The 21,221-nt window shown below is 34.4% G+C and overlaps 1 protein-coding gene across 2 annotated transcripts in view; it reads right to left on the bottom strand.

Moving 5' to 3' along the window:
- Positions 1–1,736: 1,736 nt before the first annotated feature.
- LOC119840272 (RNA pseudouridylate synthase domain-containing protein 2-like) overlaps positions 1,737–21,221 on the bottom strand; it is a 133,610-nt gene continuing 114,125 nt past the window's right edge. For both annotated transcript variants that reach the window (XM_038366814.1, XM_038366806.1), the window contains 9 exons: positions 20,748–20,835; positions 14,347–14,455; positions 12,425–12,536; positions 8,987–9,183; positions 7,117–7,314; positions 6,394–6,492; positions 6,067–6,155; positions 5,540–5,752; positions 1,737–5,380 (listed from right to left, as the gene is read on the bottom strand). In XM_038366814.1, coding sequence (XP_038222742.1) covers positions 5,306–5,380; positions 5,540–5,752; positions 6,067–6,155; positions 6,394–6,492; positions 7,117–7,314; positions 8,987–9,183; positions 12,425–12,536; positions 14,347–14,455; positions 20,748–20,835 — 1,180 coding nt within the window. In that variant the 3' untranslated portion in view covers positions 1,737–5,305. The remainder of the gene's footprint in view (positions 5,381–5,539; positions 5,753–6,066; positions 6,156–6,393; positions 6,493–7,116; positions 7,315–8,986; positions 9,184–12,424; positions 12,537–14,346; positions 14,456–20,747; positions 20,836–21,221) is intronic.

The raw sequence follows: 21,221 nt of genomic DNA, 5'->3' as shown, positions 1-21,221 counted from the left end.
ACTTTGCCAGGGACCAAAACGCTTTACTACCAGAAGGGTAGGAAGCTAGTTTGTTCCCTATGCGGCTTATGTGGTCAATCTATCTGTGGCTAGCTCGCGGAATATTTCAATGAAAGCCTCTGAGTACATACCCAAATGCACTTTTACTATATTACAGTGTGTCCAAGTACACAGGATAAAATGATAATGATGATTGCAAACTACATTTCGCAAGTTGTTCACCGCTGCAGATGCGGTGAAATAATTTATGTTAATGAATGAACGAACAATGGCGCAACACTTCCAAATGTGCAAATTAGACCGTGTTTGCACAGAATGGTTTAGGATAAACGGTATACTGGTGATATTTAAATGGCCTTAAATATTGAATTAGAATTTAGTATTTGTTTCTATGTCGTTTCGTCTTAGTTGGTTATTATCTTCACGTATAATATCAGTCTCACCAGTGAAGATCCCATTAAAATCGGTCAGCCGTTTCAGAGCATTAGCCGATAAAGACATTTTTTTTTTGTTTTTCGTTTTAAAAAGACGTTATATTGACGAAAGAGTATTATCATTAAATACATTTTTATGCACACAATTTAATTAAACTTCGAAAGAGCTGTTATATCAAAATAATAGATTTCGAGCAGAACTGCTACTTCAAAGGAAGTATCATGGTTAGACAGTAAATGACTTAAATACTATAACAGCATCTAGTCTTTTTAAAAATATGTCGTGAAAGATAAATTTCACCTGAAATCTTTTGAATTGCAGAATTCAGATTTCTTGATATGCGAATTCCTATTATATATTAGATAAAGCATCGTATAGGCAGTACAAATGAAAAGATTTACAGATAAAGATTACCATATGAATGGTGCTTCAATCACTATGACACATGGAGCGATGCAGCCACGCGGGCTCTTGCGATGCGCCGGGTTATATCAGCAATTATAATGAGTTTGTTTACCGGTTTGGATTATTGATTTGTTTAGTGTAAACTACTTCATGTAACGAGTGGTTTTTAATTTTAGTAAATATAGTTTTTTATTTACTCCTAGTCGATCTCCCAGTTTGATCCGGGTTAAAGAAAGGCTATGTCAATTGTCACATATTGTTTAGATTTCTGCTAGCGAGAGTTTTCATGATCGGATCAGTACTTCGAAGATTGCACCCTACATACGAAGTTAGAAATTTTACCTAATAATATTGGTATAAATAAGTAGTCTATGTATCTAATATAAAATCGTTTTAATGTTTTCCAGTTCAGAATCTATCTAGAAATTAAAACTCCATGCAGTTGTTTACTTTCAAAAAAGTAGAGAATTTTATCGTTTTTTATACAAGTAAAAATTAGTAATAATTTTTGTAGTTTACCATATATTTCTTAGAAATGAGGCGGTTTTCCTTCATCTCTATTAAGATCAAAAATATTATACAGTAACCATGGTAATAAGCTGCTATTGACAAAAATATGTGATGCCTTAGTTGGTGCAGGCAATATGCTGTTTCGTTTTTTTTTTTGTCATAGCGGCCGATCGAGCTGATGCTTCGCCTGATGGTAAGCGATTAGCACCGCCTATGAACATTTTTAAGGCCCTTGCAAGTACACTTCCCGAATTTAAGAGATGAGGGATGAGGAAAGAGTGAGGGAGAAAGGTAGGTAGAGAAAAATGTAGCGTCAGTACTTCCTTAATACTTATTAAAGCACACATGCAGGATTATGTGATCAGCAAGAAATAAAACAGCAAACATTCAATGATGAAGTTTATTCTAATTAAATTTATGTGGAAACATGAATCATTACAACACGTATCTAAAGAAGGAAACGCTAATATATCTTAATTACCAAATACTTATACAAAATAACAAAATGTCTTTCATTGTTCGTTGAAAAATAAAACAAATAATCGGCTAGTGCCAGTCGCTTACTCCACTTCACAGATAAACATTTTATTAAGAAACAAATGTCATCGTTTATAAATCCCATAAATATTTAAAACATTTTATACACGTATAGATTAATAACATTTCACTTACGTAAGTAAGAAACAGTTTGATCCCTTGGATATACCCTTGCGAGACACCTTTACATCTTTTTATTCTTTTGACATTAAAATATATATTTTAAAACGAATTTTATAAAGTCCATGTAAATGTTGCTGCAATATTTTTCATTTTATTTTATAAATGCAAATTTTATTAGAGTAAAAATGATTTCCAAAAAAAGGTATACAAGCACCAATAGGTATTCGATGCCAAATATAAAATCCAAATAAATCCTTCGCATTGTATTTATATTAACCATACTATAGATTAAATAAATTATCATTTATAAGTATGAGCTTGATTAAGAGGGCAACACCGTTATATGACGTACTGCGTAATAAAACAAAATTAAATATATATAATTCCATAAATTGACTAAGATAATAACATAGAAATATTTTACGTAATTTCCATCTGTGAAGTAAAGTTCAGCGTTACATTGCTAATATTCCTAATCAGCCATATGTATGGCAATCCGGCATTAAAATAAACAGTTTTGTTCAAAACAATGCAACATAACGTATGCAAAATTGTGCCTATATCGAGTTTGCTGGTGATAAGAAAACACCTCGATATAGAGAACAACAATTCCTACTAATACACCATTTGATTAACAAATATCGTCAAAATGTTATAAGTAACGGATAAAACCGCACGTGTCTCGATCACCACGCAAACTCGACATCCGAATGTAAACCTACTTACATTAATTACAAAAAACCGTACGGAAAAACGCTCACAATTTTATCAATATTATTTATTTTCTCATTATTTTCAGAAGGCACATGAAAATTTTCTTACAAACAAATAAACCGCTCAAGCGTTCAAAAACGTGTTTTGATATACTCGTAAAACAAGAGAAACGGCTGTGTGAGGCGATCCCACGAGCACAAACGCTTTATTATACATACAATGAACAAATACTTACACACTATAAAAATACAACAATACGCGAAGCCTAATCGACTACGACATTTTATAGGCTTGGTTAGGGTGATATGCCAGTGGTATACCTCTTTTTACTAACACATTCAATGTTGTTCCAACAAAATTTATGTTGGATATCATAAATAACTCATCTAAAATGCTATCAAGCATGTTTAAGATGATTCCGATTAAACCGCGTAATAAAACAAATAAATGAAAACAGCATTACACTTCCAAAACGAAACAGCACTCAAAGTTCTAATTACACGAGCCAGCGGTAATACAGATATTTAAATTCTTACATATTACAAGAGTTGTTCCCAAAACAGATAGTTGTGTGGTGGAAAACGTATATTAATGGCACATTAGCGTATGTACAGGATAGCTATCGGCAGTAGAGTTAACATGGAAATCCACTTTGTTCGTGCATTTAAAAAACGGTGAGTGGTCTGAACTCATTAAGCAGGAAAATTGGTGTTCCTTATGGTATGGTAACAGCAATTGTTTCAATTTTAAGACTTTAAATAAGGATTCTATTTTAAATTCAAACTTTTTTTATCTAGACTTCATTTAGAATAGCTTTTTATTCGTCATGTTATATTTTTGATCTATAAAAACAACTAAAATGAAAAAAAAAACTATATGGCTGTGACAAAACTTATTAAAATGATTAGTTATATTATAGTCCATCATATTTAAAAGACAATAAAGGTAAAACAAAAGCCAAATTTAAAGCATTGTTCTAAACATTGCTATCCTTGTTTTAAATTCGTAAATGTGCCCAGTTCCTTGAAAGTTATTGTATGGTGAAAGACGAACAAAGTGAAAAAAGAATGTAAAAAATAAGCGAAGACGTGATAGTGTATGCTAAAACTGAAACATTGCATACCGCTTACACCAAAACATCATTGCATAAATACAAATAAAAGACAGATACGCGCTACGTCTACACTAAAAGTACGAAAAATATATATTTCCATAGAATTAATTTATTGAAAGCTCGTGAAAATATTTTTATCAAAGTTACAGTAAGAATTGTCTTTTATTATAATACTTGCTAACGTTATACACGAATATCATATCATATACCTACGGTTTTAGAACAATCCAAATAAAACGCATAAAACTAATCTTGGTTCCCCTTAAACAATAACACGCAAACTTAATGTTTAAAAAAATCTAAGTGTCTTTAAATGTGCTGCTTTGACTATAAATGATCGACTACTTGGTATTAAAATATCTTTGGAGAAAACCTCCGCTGTTACTTTGGTTATGATAAATAGAGAACTAGAAAATAACGCCGTCTTTGAGATAAAATAAAAAATGAATGCTAAACAGAAACGGGCTAATGAAGAGAACGGAACAAAGGACGCAAATAATAAAGAATCCGATAAAAATGTTGATATCTAAAACATTTACTAAAGTACAAAAATCTTTTGAATTTTTCAAATATTTACAAATTGTTTCACTACTCAAACACTATGGAAGCCAAAGTGACGAACATTTTTATTTTACATATTCAACGCTTTCATATTAATCATAATTACCTAACAATCTTATTTAGATGTTATTCTTGTTTAAACAGTGGTCATATTTTAATCATTATATTCACTACGAAATTTTAACAGTGGTCCAGATTTCATCAAACAAAAAGTAATTTTGAAAAATAACAACGTCCAACTCGAAGGAGACGGGATCAAAACAATACTCTATAAAAAATACGATAGCTGTGACGATCTTACACTCGTGTCTGTGTATCCATTAACACCCTGCTATATTAAAGCGATCTATTAAAATATTACTGATATTTTTTTACAAAATTACAATTACTATATCTACACAATAAGCTTGACGAAATATTTAGGCCCGACATAACATAGGAACTCAACGGATTAAACCATAAATAAACCTTAAGTAAACGTTAAGAGAGAAAACGTCCACAAAATTTAGGAGTGAAAACAATCAGAACGTGCAAATAACTCACCAAAACGAAAAGGGTATCCTTACATCTACCTTACGTTAATTACAAAACTTACGTCTGCAACATTATAACAGCCAAGATGATTATCGGTATCTGCTTCAACTCCACTAAGGTCGCGTTACTCTTTATCGACATTCGCATCACATTCAGTATCGTCAACCGTTTGTTTGTCATTATCAAATTCATTAACAACTTCAAAATCGACTCTATTTATATGTGTATTAAGATCCGAAATGTTGGTATCACCTGTAATTTCTTCAGGATCTTTGCTATCACCAATGTGTCTATCAGTCAGTTGGATGTATTCAGTGTATGAGATGCGATGAGTGTTAGGAGGCGCGTCCTCAGTGGCGGCAGTTGCTGTAACTATGAACTATCCTGCTCCTCCCACTCCACGTTCGCCCACTGTGGAAGCTCCGTCTCGTATTCCCAACCTGGTCCCTGTTAAAGAAATCCTCATATTAGAGTCTTGAGTTTAGTGGAAACAAATGCATATTCCATTATTATGCTCAATTCCAATCTTAGGTTATGAAATAAACATAAGTGTTATATTGACTCAAATGAAAGAGAATATCATTCTTCAAGTTTAAGAGAACATACCTTATACTTCCAAGCGTGTAGGTACATAATCAAGTCCCTCGGTCTTGGGTCCCTGTACCTCACGCGGCACTCGTAGCAGTGCGGGTCCGCAGCAGGCTCCGCGGTCCCCGGAGCTGGGGCCGCTGTGGACCCCGTGGCTCCTGGAGCTCCAGCGGGGCCCACTTGGGTCGCGGGACTGCACCCGGTCTGTGTGGCCACTGTGACTTTGTCCGACTAGATTAAACAAATAAATATGACAGGTGATATTTAAAAATGGCTGAACATATCATATTTAGCATAGCTATTACTATATATACTTAATTGAGACGTGACTAAATTTTGTTATTTCAATGTATTGTTTAAAAAAAAATATTTTTTTTTTTATCAAACATATCTAAGAATCACGGCAAGGAAACTATTTCTTTGAAATGATAAACTCGGTCTACCGGTTTAACAGCCTCAATAACAAAGACAGAGACTTCTAACTCCCCTCTCTTCTAACTCTTCTAACTTCTAACTCCCCCCCTCTTTTAGGGTCAAAATGTTACCTTGTCATTAGAGTCGTCGTTGTTGTGCGGCGAGTGCGCGCACGCGTCGGCCGGCGCCTCCGCGCCGCTCGACGGACTCGCCAGCGTCGCTGTGGTGGATACATCAAACCATAAATTCAATGAAAATTCGCTTCTTTCACCTCTCTCCCGCGGTTGTCTGGTAGATATAGATATAAGGCCACCGATTGTGCTATGACCTCGATATGTGTAATTATGTCTATGTGTGTTTTCGTTTCTTATGTACAATAAAGAGCTAAATAAATAAATTAACATAAAAACTGACTAACTTAACGCAATAAACAAATAGCGTTAAACATATAAACTTACGCGTCATAACAGTAGCTGGCGTCAAGCCGGGGGCCGGAGACTCTAGTCTCGGAGATGACTCTCGAGACGCTGGTCCGGTGTCGCATTCGTCTTCGCCAACTGTAACAATTCATAAATTATATTTATCGTAACATCACAAACGTACCAAAACTAAGAAGGTACCTATCGGAAATTGTCTACCCATCAGTAAATACCACCAGAAAACGTGGAAAAGTAAGGTTTAGGAATTAAATTTATTTTAAATTATAGTTACCATAATTTCCTTTAATTTTCAAAATATAGTGTATATACATTACCTATGGCACTCAGGGATCACGTGAATCAATGATTAATGGTGGAGAATTTATGGTTATTAAATATTGGTCCAGCAGTTCCCGGGATGAGCGCGTACAGCCAACAAACCATTCAGCTTCTTATTATTGGTACATATATAATAAATTAATAGACCGTCAATGGTAGGCGCATAAAGCCCCAAGCTGCACTTTATAAAGATTGTTTCATTATTAGATTATTCTCAATATACAAATAGGTTATGAAACTTTTCCTCTGACCGTTTAACCGAGGCCTCTGTTAGTCTACCAACGATCGAATCCAAACCATCGCAGCTGTCCTACTACATCAGTCTTTATCACTATAAGTAAACCTTAGAGACTTTTTCTCTTCCTACATCGATAATCTCTTACTACGCTTTTCAAGCGACGCATCCATCCGTAATAAGCTCACCTTTATCATCAGCGGCCGGTTTCGAAAACAGCATATCATCGTCCCCCGCGTCCACGCCGAGCCAGTTCTCAGCGTTGTGTATCGCGATCAGATCTCTGACCAGCTCCTCATCTGACTTGCCGCCCGTATCGCCACCCTTGCCCCGTAGCGGACCGAATACCGGATGGTTGTATAGGGGGTCGTTTACCACTGGATACCCTGTGCCCAATATTACGAGAAATGTTAGAGATTTTTTGGAAGACAAAATAGATATGTGATAAGTGGGTCAATGGTTTAAAATTTATTATGTGTGTCAATTTTGATATATAACACCTATTATCATTTTAAATATCCATATTTAAGTGCTCCATTATATAATTTTTAAATCCTTGCGTAGATCGAGCGATTCAACCGTGGAAATATTATAGTTGATGTAACAGTTGAATGTATTTAAAAGAGGTCATACACATTTAAGACGACCTAACAAAATATCTGACACATTGCGTACATTCAAGGCTATTTGGCAGAGAGAAATTCGTAAAATAAACCTTAAATAGTAACGTAAATGTATTTCTAATTGCGTTTACCTTGGATTTGAATAAATTTAAAAGGCAAAGGCTGTATTTTTTTTAAACGTATTTAGATAAATGAAATAGTTAACTTACGTATTTGTAAAGACCACATATTTGAGGACGAACCAAATTTCGTATAAGCGAAACGCTCTGACATTAAACCGAATACTATTCGTGGCAGAATTTGTTCAAAACAACACGGGGAATTGCCTAAAAATTCACGAGCCACTCAATTTCATAATATGGAACTAGCGAAAACAGGTATTGTTGAATTAAAAAAACATCGAGCGAGACGAGTGGACGAGCCATTGTGCGGAGTAGTGGTAAAAATTAAAAAAGAAATTTTAACAAGCGCTGGAAATGAGAATTGGCAACACGAAAGCAGAAACTTTTCGCCAACTCCATAATTGCATGCAAAAAGAGTTTTCATTGGATATGATTTTGCAACGTTGCGGTTAGTTTGCCGGAAGTTTTAGAGGCTTATGTTAAAAATAACCTTGGTATCCTTGGCAAAGGGGATTTACTCTAGTCTCCCTGAGCGTAATATCAAAGTAAGTGGATTGCTTATACACTGGTAACGGCCGTATAAAGGGAAAAGTTTATTATGCTTTATTAAAGAATATTACGGCCGCATAATTCTTAATATTGACCTATAAATGCTTTATGGGTTTTCAAAAACGAACGAACATTATTTAAATTTTTAGGCTAAGGCTTTGAAGTCCCCAATTATTTTATTAGAATTATAAAAATTATCTTTAGATGATGTCTTTTCTTTGTTCGAAAAGCATGTTGTGTTCCCCGTGTAACATGGTTCCGTAAACCTTTTTAAAAATGTTCCATTCTATTTTGTATTCGTTCATCTGTATATAATGGATCTACATATGTATATATTTTGAAGTGAAACTTCTTTAGAATCGCTGTGATATCAAACCTGATGCAACGGAAAAAACGACAGGTAAGAGACACAAATACAAAAATGTGTAGAATGAAGCCGGCAAAGAATGAGACCGAAATATACATATTATTTTAAATTATCGGTATAAATACTTTCAAAAGGTTAAATACTTTCATTTTTAAACAAATAAACTTTGTAATTATCCTACCCTTGTTATCGTATATCATACATCTCATTCTTTTGTCGCTTTACTGAAGTCTCACTTCTATCGTGTGTGAATCGCACACACACATTTTTTGTTCTTGATTATTAGTATCGTTTTATTGTTCATCAACCTACAAATATAAACTTTCAGGAAACCTTCCAAAACCGCCGTACCAATTAACCATACCACACACAAACACACATGTAGACCAACACTTACCCAAATACTGCAAGTGTACTCTGATCTGATGCATCCTGCCTGTCTTCGGCCGGCACAGCACGACGCTGGTGTTGGTGCGTGTATTGTACCCCAGCCTCTTGAACACCGTGGAGCAGTCCTTGCCCTTGGGGGACACTTTGCACACGCCAATCTTATAGCTGACCACCTCTATTGGCTCCGTGCACTCGATCTCGTCACTGGAGTTATGATTATGTTTAGAATAGGGTTCACGTCAGTCATAACAATCTGACAATATATTGAAATGAAATGAAATTTGTCCAATTAGTTGTTACATAATAATTCACTAGCTGTGACCCGCGGTATATATATATATATATACAAGAATTGCTCGTTTAAAGATATAAGATACATAAAAACAGTGTTTATGCTACCGAGGCTTTTCTTTAAATTGACATGAATTACTTCAAAGTAATTTAATACTCAAGTATTAAATTAAATTGGATTTGAGTATTGAATTTGAGTATTAAATTCAATTGAACTATCATTCTGACTATGATTTACTAGCAGAGCCACACGGTTTCACCCGCGTAAGTCCATATCACGTAGGAATATCGGGACAAAAAGTTTCCTATGTGTTATTCCAGTTGTCCAGCTATCTACGTACCAAATTTCATTGCAATTGGTTCTTTAGTTTTTGCGTGAAAGAGTATCAAACACACACATCCTTATAAACTTTCGCATTTATAATATTAAGTAGGATAGGATTACCAGATGAGAATTTATTCATGATATGAATTGTCAAGTAAACAATGCAAGTTCCTGTATCCTATCCTCATCAGATAAATAAATGCTAGAGGCATGTTCTGTCTACAAAATTTGCTTCAAATGTTTTTCGAAATTCTTGTTAACTCATTTTCCAGTCTGACTAGGCAGATTCAGAAATCAATATCAGTCTAGATTCCGGGAGAGCTACATGCTTGAAATTCTAACGTCGATTAGAAATGGATGATGATAATACAATAAAGAAGAAAGAATAACCGTTGAATTTAATTTAGTACGAATATTAAAATAACTTATAAAATTCTGCTTGCAATTTCAATGTTTATAACGTATATATTTTATATATTTTAAGCAAATAAATCCTAGAACAATTATTATAGTTTTGACGTGTTCATTTCATTTTTTTTCCTATCTTATGTTAGTTTATCGCTGGTTGAAATTATGATAATATTAGCTGCACCGCGCGGTTTCACCCGCGTAAGTCGAAAGAAATATCGGGATAAAAAGTTGCCTATGTGTTATTCCAGTTGTCCAACTATCTACGTTCCAAATTTCATTGCAATCGGTTCAGTAGTTTTTGCGTGAAAGAGTATCACACACACATCCTTACAAACTTTTGCATTTATAATATTAGTAGAGTATATCGCGAAGGTTCCATATATAAACCGATGAACAGAACTGAATAAATAAATGAATTCCGCTACGAAAGAGACCACGCGAGTTCAATCAAACGTTTAAAAGAAACGATTGAAAAATATACATATATACACAAATAGATGCATCTAGGATTACGCATCACAGCTCCGCAATCAACACGCTTCATTGCTAATCGATTAGACGCCGCAAATGTTGAATATCTTGGCACAATTAACATTCATGTCGGTCGGTACAGTGTGTAATCACTTAATAGGACGAATGTGTAATGACACAAACTGTGTTTTCAGATGTAACTGCGAACAACTTGGCGAGTTGTTGCTGATTGTACAAGCTATACGCTCGTGGAGGTGTTTAATAGGCGGTGTGTAGGTGTAAATAAATAAAGGGACGATTAAGTTAAGTGTGAAATAGGTTTATTAGACACGCAACATCAGATATTTGTATTGATGGATGGATGATGTAAAGTTCCGAATTCATAAGACATTATTGAATCTACTAATCGGACATGATAATATACGGAGTCGCTCTTATTTATGCCAAGGGACTGCCACATCTTAGTTTTTATATTTTTGACTCTTTGAGTATTAAGAAATTAAAGACCTTAACGGATTTTAAACGCGGTTTATTCATCATATTATTAACCCGACGTTAATCGATCAGTAAAGTGTTCGACTCGCTGTAAGGTGTTAACGTCGGGTTAATAATATAATGAAAAAATCGCGTTTAAAATCCGTTCAAAAGTCCTTTATTTCTAAATGTATAATACTCGCGTAAAATCAAACACAAAAAATACTGATTGAGTATTTTTATGTTACTTCTTTCTTTGTCCTCAATATATATTTTGCATCTTCACTACTGTAAATTTTTGGAATTTGACAGAATAAACGGTTAGTACTCACTGTAAAAAAAACTTTTTAGAACTTTCAATAAGCATAAGCGTGATTCATAAAAGTTCATAATCTATTATATATATTATGTAACTATTATTTAGTTGAGTATATTTTTTACACATTTTTATCTAGAATGTCTATCATATAACGATACTTACTATGTTATAATTGTGCATATAAGTATATCTATTTTCTAGTTTTTTCACAAAACATATCATTTAAAAATTTGTCTCAAATTTCCGACTCGCGCTTCACCACAATCTAATCCATGCCGCTAATCCCTCGCAGACCGCGAGCGTTAAATATCTCCAGTACAATTAATATTAGGGCGTGTCACGGCGAGACAATATGTAATCACCTAATGGTCACGCATTAAATCTTACGTGACAGCGTCGGACAACAGCAAAGCCCTCGAATTATATCCTCACCATATTATATACCACATTGTAACGGTTGAAATGCTGCCAAACCATTGATAAAATAGAAAGGGATGTTGTGACTTATTGAATAGTGACCTCCCGTGTCCCCATACTGGGGTATGGGGCATACGATATACAATATACATCATACGTACGACTTATTGAATACGTAGATATCAATTATTTTACGAAAAAATTGTAATTGCGACGCTTGATTTTACTCGATCCGTTTTTTAAATCGTGTGAAAAAAGGGCAAAGGAGAAGGAAAAATGCCATCCCATCGGGAACCGAACCCAGGGCCCCTCGGTTTTTCGCTCACGTGTTAAATACTGTAGCAAAGAGGAGATCAATATGCTATAAAATATACGGAGTAAACATAACAAGTAAGAATTCACTAACCGAAGGGATAGACTAAAATGAACTTGTGAAATAAATGGCAGTAAAAATATATTTTTTTTTAGCCAAGTAATAATCCTACTAATATTATAAATGCGAAAGTTTGTAAGGAATTGTGTGTGTGTTTGTTGTTCTTTCACGCAAAAACTACTCAACCTATTGCAATAAAATTAGGTACGTAAACAGCTGGACAACTGGAATAACATATAGGCAACTTTTTATACCGATATTCTTACGGGATACGGACTTAGGCAGGTGAACCCGAAGAGCGCAGCTAGTATAAAATAAAAATAAAAATATGAATGACAATTGCAAGAAACAAAGAAATACTCACTCCGGGAACTCCCCGTCTACCCTGCAAACATATTCCTTCTGCACTTGCCGGTTCCTGATCTGGTGTTCCATTTGTCTCGCCTTCTTTGGACTTCTCCCGAATAACAAGAGGCCTGGCAAAGTGAAATAAAATAATATTAACAGTAATAGTAGAATAGGTAAGTTATTCTGGGAAAGACATTGCTATAATGCTAGTTTAGTAAAGAAAAAAAATGTCTTGTGTAAAAATCCTCACGAATATTATAAACGCGAATGTGTTTGTTTGTTTTTCCATCTTTCACGTCGCACCAGATTGATTTTATGATATCATTTTTATGTCGTGACATAGGTTACATATTACCGTGGTGAAACATCTCTTTGCTATGAGGATTTCCTATAACCACACGGGCGAAACAGGCGTATCTATATATATTCGTATACAGATAAAAAAGATTTTAGAAATAAAAAGATAAATTTCTTTTATTCATTATAGTGAAGTCACAAATAAGCGTCGACGCTATTTTATTCAGGTAATATTATTGCGTATTATTATGGTTAAAAAAATATTTATTAAGCTAACGTTCAATGAAGCATACAAAATAGAATTGTTTAAAAATACCGACCAATACATATTAAGATTTTCAATAAATACAATTCAGTATTCAATCGAAAACTAATACATTTAAATTAGCTTTGGTACTATTTCGTTAGAGTTTTTATCCTCCAATAATCTACTGCTATTTACAATCCAATGAGCTCAAATGAGAACCAGACTCGATTCTATTCAAAGGCCACGTTCATTGTATTACGAATTGAGTGAAATTTAAAATTCATCTTGCGAACTTAATATTAAAAGCTCTATAATTCAAGTAGAAGAGATTCTTGAAAAGTCGCGACCTCAGCTTGACGTACTTAATAAATTATGCCCCATTCACAAACGTAAACATTTTGAAAGAAGTTGAAAATAACATTGATATTTAAGCGGGCAAAAATAGTACGTTAGGCAAAGATTTCCTAAGCCGCCCGTCCATTACCGGGCTACTGAGAGATCAACTCACTCAAAGGCTTTTAAAGGATCATAGCGGAGCCCGCCGTGAATACTAACAGATGAAGAGATTCACATTTAAAAGGGAAATCGCGAGTGTTAGAAATCATTTATAAGAGATAAGTATCTATATTTCTGGAGCGTTTAAATTGCCAGCGGATTTTTCCTAATCGCTTTATCTTGTCCATCTAATATTTGGATGGAATGTCAGTTTTTTATTCTATTATGATGATTCGATTTTAAAAATTTATTTATGTAAATGGGATTTTTTTTATCTATATTACTTTCACGAGCACGAGCTTTATAATTATTTTGAAATATTCGAATAAATTTTTCAGTTTGAGAACATTTAACCCATTCCCGATACAGTCTCTGTTATTCATAATACTACCATTTCCCGCGATTTCGTTTACGTTTCTCCATAAAGGGTCTATATATCGTTAAAATATGTTTTTGAACCAATAATTCTTAACATTACATTCAACCAAACAAACAAACACTTTCCAGTTTTATAACATTAAACAATTTAAATAAAGACGAACATCAGATATTTCTCATGTCGTTGTACAAACATATATAATATCTTATATATATCTAACCAGTTTTTGCCCGCGGCTTCGCTCGCGTTAATTTCGAAGTTGTTAAATGGATATTTTTATACAAACATACCTTCCTCTTGAATCATTTTATCTATAAAGAAAACTCCAACAAAATCTGTTGCTAAATTTTAAAGATCCAAGATGATGCATAGCGAATTTGTTTTATACTATAGTTATGTACTGATATATATCAATCATAGCCCTCAGATTATCGCGATCGCCCAACCAAACACACTCCAGCCATACAATCAGCCAAGCGAACTTCAGCTTTATCGCAATACACTTTATCACTATATTTACCTGACGTCAACCTGTCCAGCCTGTGAATGGTCCTCAGATTCTTCAAGTTGTACTCCTTTGCGAGAATGAACACAACAGTGTTGTGACGGTATCGGCCGCACGGGTGCACCTGTGATGCAATTGTCATTTCACGTTACAGTTGGTTGGACTTTGTGAGATGTATTCTATTCTTGTATGGTTTTAGAATCACGCTGACCGTCTGTGTTGACAGCCGAAACGCATGAACGTCTATGAAGTGAGAAATTTTGAAAAAATACAGAAAAACTTTGATCACGAGGCGGGATTCGAACCCGCGTTCTTTGCCACACCGTAGCGACGCCTAGCCGCCACAGTGATCGAATCCCGCCTCGTGATCAATTTTTTTCTATTGTTTCAAAATTTCTCATTTATAAAGCATTTCAATGCTATAAAACTAAAAATTAAACGCTATGAAGTGTTCTAGCATAATGCGTAGATATTAGCGTTTGTGAAAGATTCATGTTTCTTCTGTCAGCACTGATGGTCAGCGTGACGTCAGCATGACTGTATAACTCGACACTGTGATACGTTTAGTGAGATTAATTTTGGAAATATTAGTACGACGTATGCGAAATCGTCTCTTATGAAATATATCTTCATAACTATTAATGATTTTATTGAGTAAAACTACATATTTAATTAATGTTACTGCAAAATCACAAAATTTTGAAATTGTAACTTTTTTGGTTAAATGATTTTTACGAAAATTTATCGGTGCATCGGGCAGTTTAAATTATTTTTAAACAAAATAATTTTGTAAATTTAATTCAATTTTATTAAAAAATCAAGACATTTACTACGGTATATGCATTGAAAATTCCATTGAAACAAACATAATACTAAACAAAACCCTTAAAGACGTATCTAATTCACAGCACACAACGCTAATAAACAAAATTCTAAAATAAAAGTAAAATCAATATTATATTTAACGTTATATTTGATAATTTAACAGTGCAATGTTAACACAAGCTGGTGACTTATAAGCGAAGCACACTAAAAGCTGAGGTTATGTGAAATATTCGGCATATTTCCACGAGTCAGTGCGAGTTTCGATGTAAAACATACACTCCCCTCCAACAGCACTTTGTTCGTACCAAACTTTAATATTCCCAACGTGATTGTTATGATAAAATGTCAAGAAATAATGCTTTATGTCCCGTTGCTATAATGACCCTCCTTGCCTACGGATCGTTAGACTTTGACGTTTATTACATAGAATTTACATTCATGAGTCAACGGAAAGGAAAACGAATCGTTTGACAGTAAATATTAGGAGCAGAATAAAATAAAGTCTCATGAAATGTTTATTTAGGAGCGGTTAATTATCTAATGTCACCAACTAAATAAATCCATAAATGGCTAATAGAGAGAATTTAACAAAAAATACGGAGGCAAAAATTATTGGAAATATGCATACAAGATGTAGTTGGTGATTTAAAAAATACGAAACATATATTCGTATAACAAACTACAATAGATAACAGCTATCTATACATAGGTTTCTTGGGATAGAGTATCATGTGTAACAACAAATTGCTTTTGGAGGGGAGCTTGAGGGAATGCGAAATACAAACCTGTGATTAAGAGAAACAAATGATTTAAATCTTCCATACCCACTTTTAGGTGGTATTGCCGTCTCAACTATTGGCCGAACTTCTCAATTATGGAGTGTTACATAACTACATACTGTTGAAAAAATTCAATCGTACTGTATAGGTCATAAGAACGTAGTTTATGTAACGCAAATAATATGCAACACTTGTCCAGATAACTCATCGGGTAGCGAGTGGTAATCAAGAATTCGCTTTAAGCGCTGACGGAGAAAGTTGATTTTTTTATGGAACGCTTTACGCAAAGAGACGCTAAGATTGTGGCACTCAAAGAGCATGCAAAGAACATGCTAGCCCAGTCTCTCCGAGGGCTGGTACAGCGACTCACCGGTAGCGAGCACGGCTTATCTAGCACGAGGAGATCCTCATCAGCGTATATGATGCGCAAGGGACAAGCTAGCACTGGCGTCTCGTGCCTGGCCCATCACAAAATAACAGTTGTCAGAGCCAAAACACATCCGGACGATACGACGTTTTGTCGTGACACGATATCGGGTCACGACAAAACATCGTACGCGATATTGTGTCGCGGCGGAATGCCGTCACGACGATATCCAGTTTCACTCGCGAGAGATGTGTTTTACCCCTATATGTTATTGATTATTATTGCGTCACACATCTCTGACATTTATTTACATTGCAATTTAACATTTGACAATAGATTCGTTAGAACAAGAAGTAGGTAGGTGTACTACTGACGCACAAGTTTTATGCCATCATTGTCGTTTCGCATAGCGTTTTGTGTTCATATTTATGTGTATGTGTCTACAATAAGGGTGATTTTCGTGCCAAACTTTATACAACTCTTGAATAATTCAAAGTGCATGTATGAAAGTGCCTTGCACTAAATACCTAAATGAGTATGATGAGTTGAAATCGATTACTGTGCATTCTTCGTTCAAAGAGAGACGTTGTGTAGTTAGAAAAAAGTAAATTTTTAACTATTAATTTAATATACTTATTATTATTATTCCTAAATAATATTGTTATTATATTTGAATTTAAAATGTTGAAAAAATCGCGTTTAAAATATTTGAATACAGGTATTCGTGTCTTATGTGTGTTCGATGATAGATTATTTAACATTGATCCGATATTGATGAAATCTGGTGAACAAGTAGTCTCTATATTTGTGAAATAAGGGAACATGAACAGATACAGGGCGCGCGGAGATATTGGAATCTAAAGGGTTGTTAAAATGTTAGTTGTGTTGAAAAAATAGAAAGATCTGAAGGCATTTTTAGGTGAATTTGGTGTAAATTGGCAGGCAGTAAGAAATTGCAAATAACAAAAAAAAAATCAAAACTCCAATTTATTTGTCGATCCAGTAATTAACAATGTTATACGTATAAATGTAACTAATTTAATTTTAAAGTCAATTTTATTCTTGAAGGAATAAAATTATATAAAAAATAGATGTTTGTTGATCCAAGTCATATTTATAGAACAGAATATTTCAATTATTGCCGAATTAGTTATATTATTCAATTTATAACTATTTCGAAGAGCCAAGTCAAGGATTATTTTATTTTATAATCTGAGAGTAAATATATATTAAAGAGATCGGGAGATGAATTTTTTTTTTTTAAACAAGTCATCTCCATATAATACGAGTTTACGTAATTTTCATGAAATTTGTCTCACCAATTTAATTATATGTAAATTGTAATTATTTATTCGTGTCTACATTAATATATTATCTAGACATAAATTAGTACAATATTGATGAGATTCGCCGTAATCAAATTAGACGTAATTGAATGACACTGCAACACGCGATTACATCTGTTTTCGCGTGTATGTGGTCACGCACACATTAAGAGGTGTCGCATACAAATATAATCCATAGGGAAGCCATATGTGTGCAACATCACACAAATACATCGAAGGTGTTACTACAGATTTACTGAACGTATTTTAAAGCAGGGCGTGAGCAATTTTTAACGAAATTAAATTGTGTTTACTGCTTACGATTTTCCTTATTAAACTGATTTATAATAAACTAGCGGTCCACCCCGGTTTCGCTCGTGGCATATATTTAGCCTATAGCCTTCCTCGCTAAATGGGTTATCTAACACTGAAAGATTTATCAATTGGGATCAGTAGTTCCTGAGATAAGTGCGTTCAAACAAAAAAACAAAGTCTTTAGCTTTATAATATTATTATTGATAAGAATACAATCGGCTTTGGATTTGTAAAAGCCACTATATCGTAAGGAAATGTGTTAATAACATTACTACATTTTACATAAAATTAGAAATAATTATGAAGTTGAGGGATTTAAATGGGAGTTATTAATCCTCTTTCAGCGATATTCTTATCCAATGCAGGTAATGCGATGTAAAAATAAACGCGGTTCAATTAAATTTTCTACATAACGTTTATTTATGTAGGAGTCGAGTACACTTCGGTACAAATTGGTCTAACTCGCACCGGGGAAGTACCACACCCGTACAGAAGTCCCGCGTGAAATAGTATCGTGCTACAATATTTCGTACGGTGGGTGGGGGAGCCGGAGATCCGCTTCCTTTTCCTCACCATTCCCGGTCTATTCCTTCTTTCCAGTAATCAATCTTTTTCTAGTTCATTATCCCGTCTAAGCCTGCAGCGCAGAGCTCTGTTGTCCGCATATATAAAAAAGGTGATACAATATAAATAAACAATTCTTGGGGGCATACTTCCTGTTGGGAAACTTCCAGAATATTCAATACTTCCGTTGATTATATTAAATTCATTCGATGTAAAGATAGCAACAAATATTTTATTATGATCAAGAGTGTTTTCATTTACCATCAAGTTTTATAATACTTTCGTTTCAGTCGAAAGTTCTGAGGTAATAAACAGAAAAAATCCTTCTTTTTTAAAGCCCGTTGAAAAAAATCAACTTCACAACATGTATCGTACTTTACACAGCGTAACACGTATCGCTCGACATAAAAACTAACCCCGGCCGACGTACGTAAGTTGTATTGTAAAATATACAATCCGGCACAATCTCTTGATTAATAACTCAGCCACCACCACCACATAAGTTAGGTCTGCATCCCGTCGTAAACAAAAATCGCACGAACCAACGCGTAATAATAAATAACTGAGACATCTACATGACTTGGCTCCTTTGCTTTTTATATCATTATGCGTTTGTTGATTACACTAATTTATCTGACGCCCGCGGCGGCCGATAACCGAAGCGAAAGATTCAATATTGTCCGCGACTTATTATTTTCGCCCGAGGGCTTATATTTTATTTCACAGCGATACAGCGGCCTCGTGCAACGTCTTCTTCATAAAAGAATGTTCGTTTTTTAATTATTTTGTTTGCTACGGATCATTGGCGCATTTTTCATTTTGATTATCGCATTCGTTTCAAATCTTCATTGTGAATAACGTCACTCGATTTGTATGGAACAGTTAATACGAAATTGTCAATTTGTGTTGAGAATTACAACAATCAATCAATCAAGTGTAACCAAAATATCGTAAACTTTTTATAAAATATATAGATATTTTATAATGTCATAAATTTTCATTATCACAAAGTCATATTTATTCGTGGTTACATCGAAAGATTTTTCGATAATTAATTCATTATAAAAGCTTCTACTACGATAGTATTTTTTATGCCATAGTGGGGAACTCAGCTGGTGGTTCTCCTGGTGGTAAGCGATCACTACCGCTCATAAACATTCGCAGAGGTGCCTCTGTGAATGGCAAGGATTGATGACTAGAAAGGAGAAATGAACTGGGAAGGACGCGGAAAAGGATACGGGCAGATAGTAAACATACCCATAATATCCAACGAATTAAACATAAGTCTAAAGCATTCGTTGGTATAAAACGTAAAGATTATTTACAGAATCGATTCGACTATAAATAACATATACCGTCCTAAAAAAAGTTGACGTTAAACTGTCCTTAAATGTGAATGTCATAATTCTAGACAGAAAACAAACGTTATACAAAATCAACCTTATCGGCATTGCTTAAAGGTGCATTTACAAAACTACGAACCAAAAGCTATATTGTTTTTAATAATTTTAACCTTTCGGATTAGTTAAAGTCGGAATTACGAAGCACATATCGTCTATCCAAATTTCAGGTTGAGTCTTAAGTTGCTATCGGTGATCGAAGCAGAGCCGTTTTTATAACTCACAGACGTACTATCAGAATAAACTCCGAGTCGGATAAAGGCTGCGCTAAAAGTCGATATGAAAGTGACATGACGGTATTATTAAAGGCACTCCATCACGGAATATTTCTTGTTAAACTCAAGGGACCGTTTTACATCCCGTCAAAGGACTTTGTAGCGAAAGCGGATTTTAACCGCAACTTATGCTTTGAAAGCAATTCATGCTCGGTAATGTTCAAATAATTTGTATAATGACCCTTTTTGTAAGTTTGACGCGACAGAAATGATATCGAAGTTTCGAGAATATGAAATCGCGGTGCAGCTTTAACGCGGTATTTTGCCTATGGAATTACGGAGCACCTTAATGAAAATCAATGATGTAAAAGTAAGAAATGTTTTGCTCTTATGAAAGTTTCAATACGATTGTTATACTACACGCTTCACAAATGACAACGCCTTTATTTACATAACAATAAAAGCTGATAAACAACATCAACTATCTACGTACTTACCACAACGTTACCATCACCATGAACTAACCATAAATTATACCAACCTTCAAATTTAATCTAGTGCATGCATAGGAGAATGAAAACTATGAAAAGAAGCATACAAAAATGGCTGTCTCATTTGCCACTTACGGGAATAGAGGCTGGTTTGTTGACAACCACTATGTCCTCGTCGATATGTACGAGGGTGATCGGTTGGCTGGTCACAGGAACTTCGTGCCTGCAACGATACACACGTCAGGCAAGAGGCTGAGCGGAGCCGGGATACCAAACTTGTATAAGACTCTGAGCTGTTAGATATAGTAGATGCGCAAGATTTGGAAGACATTGAAATATCTAATCCTGTAGATATATTAATTGTAAGTAATAAGGTAGGTGAAAAACAATTCGGATAGTGTAGAAGTGATTAATTTGAATTATATGTTAAAGGTATTGTTTTATATATGACTTACCTATGCTCCGATAATGATTTAAGAAATGAATTCACAAAGAAAAGTCAAAATTAAATGTAGAACTTGAAAAACATTCAGTGACTAAGGATTAAATTCTAACGTTAACAGTGTTAATTGGAAAGCTAAGTGGCTCAGAGTCCTCCGTACTTAATTG

This window comes from Zerene cesonia, chromosome 1, assembly GCF_012273895.1.
Source record: "Zerene cesonia ecotype Mississippi chromosome 1, Zerene_cesonia_1.1, whole genome shotgun sequence".
Lineage (NCBI taxonomy): Eukaryota > Metazoa > Arthropoda > Insecta > Lepidoptera > Pieridae > Zerene > Zerene cesonia.
The sequence above is the reverse complement of the archived record's forward strand: the minus strand, read 5'-3'. Positions and strand labels throughout refer to the sequence as shown.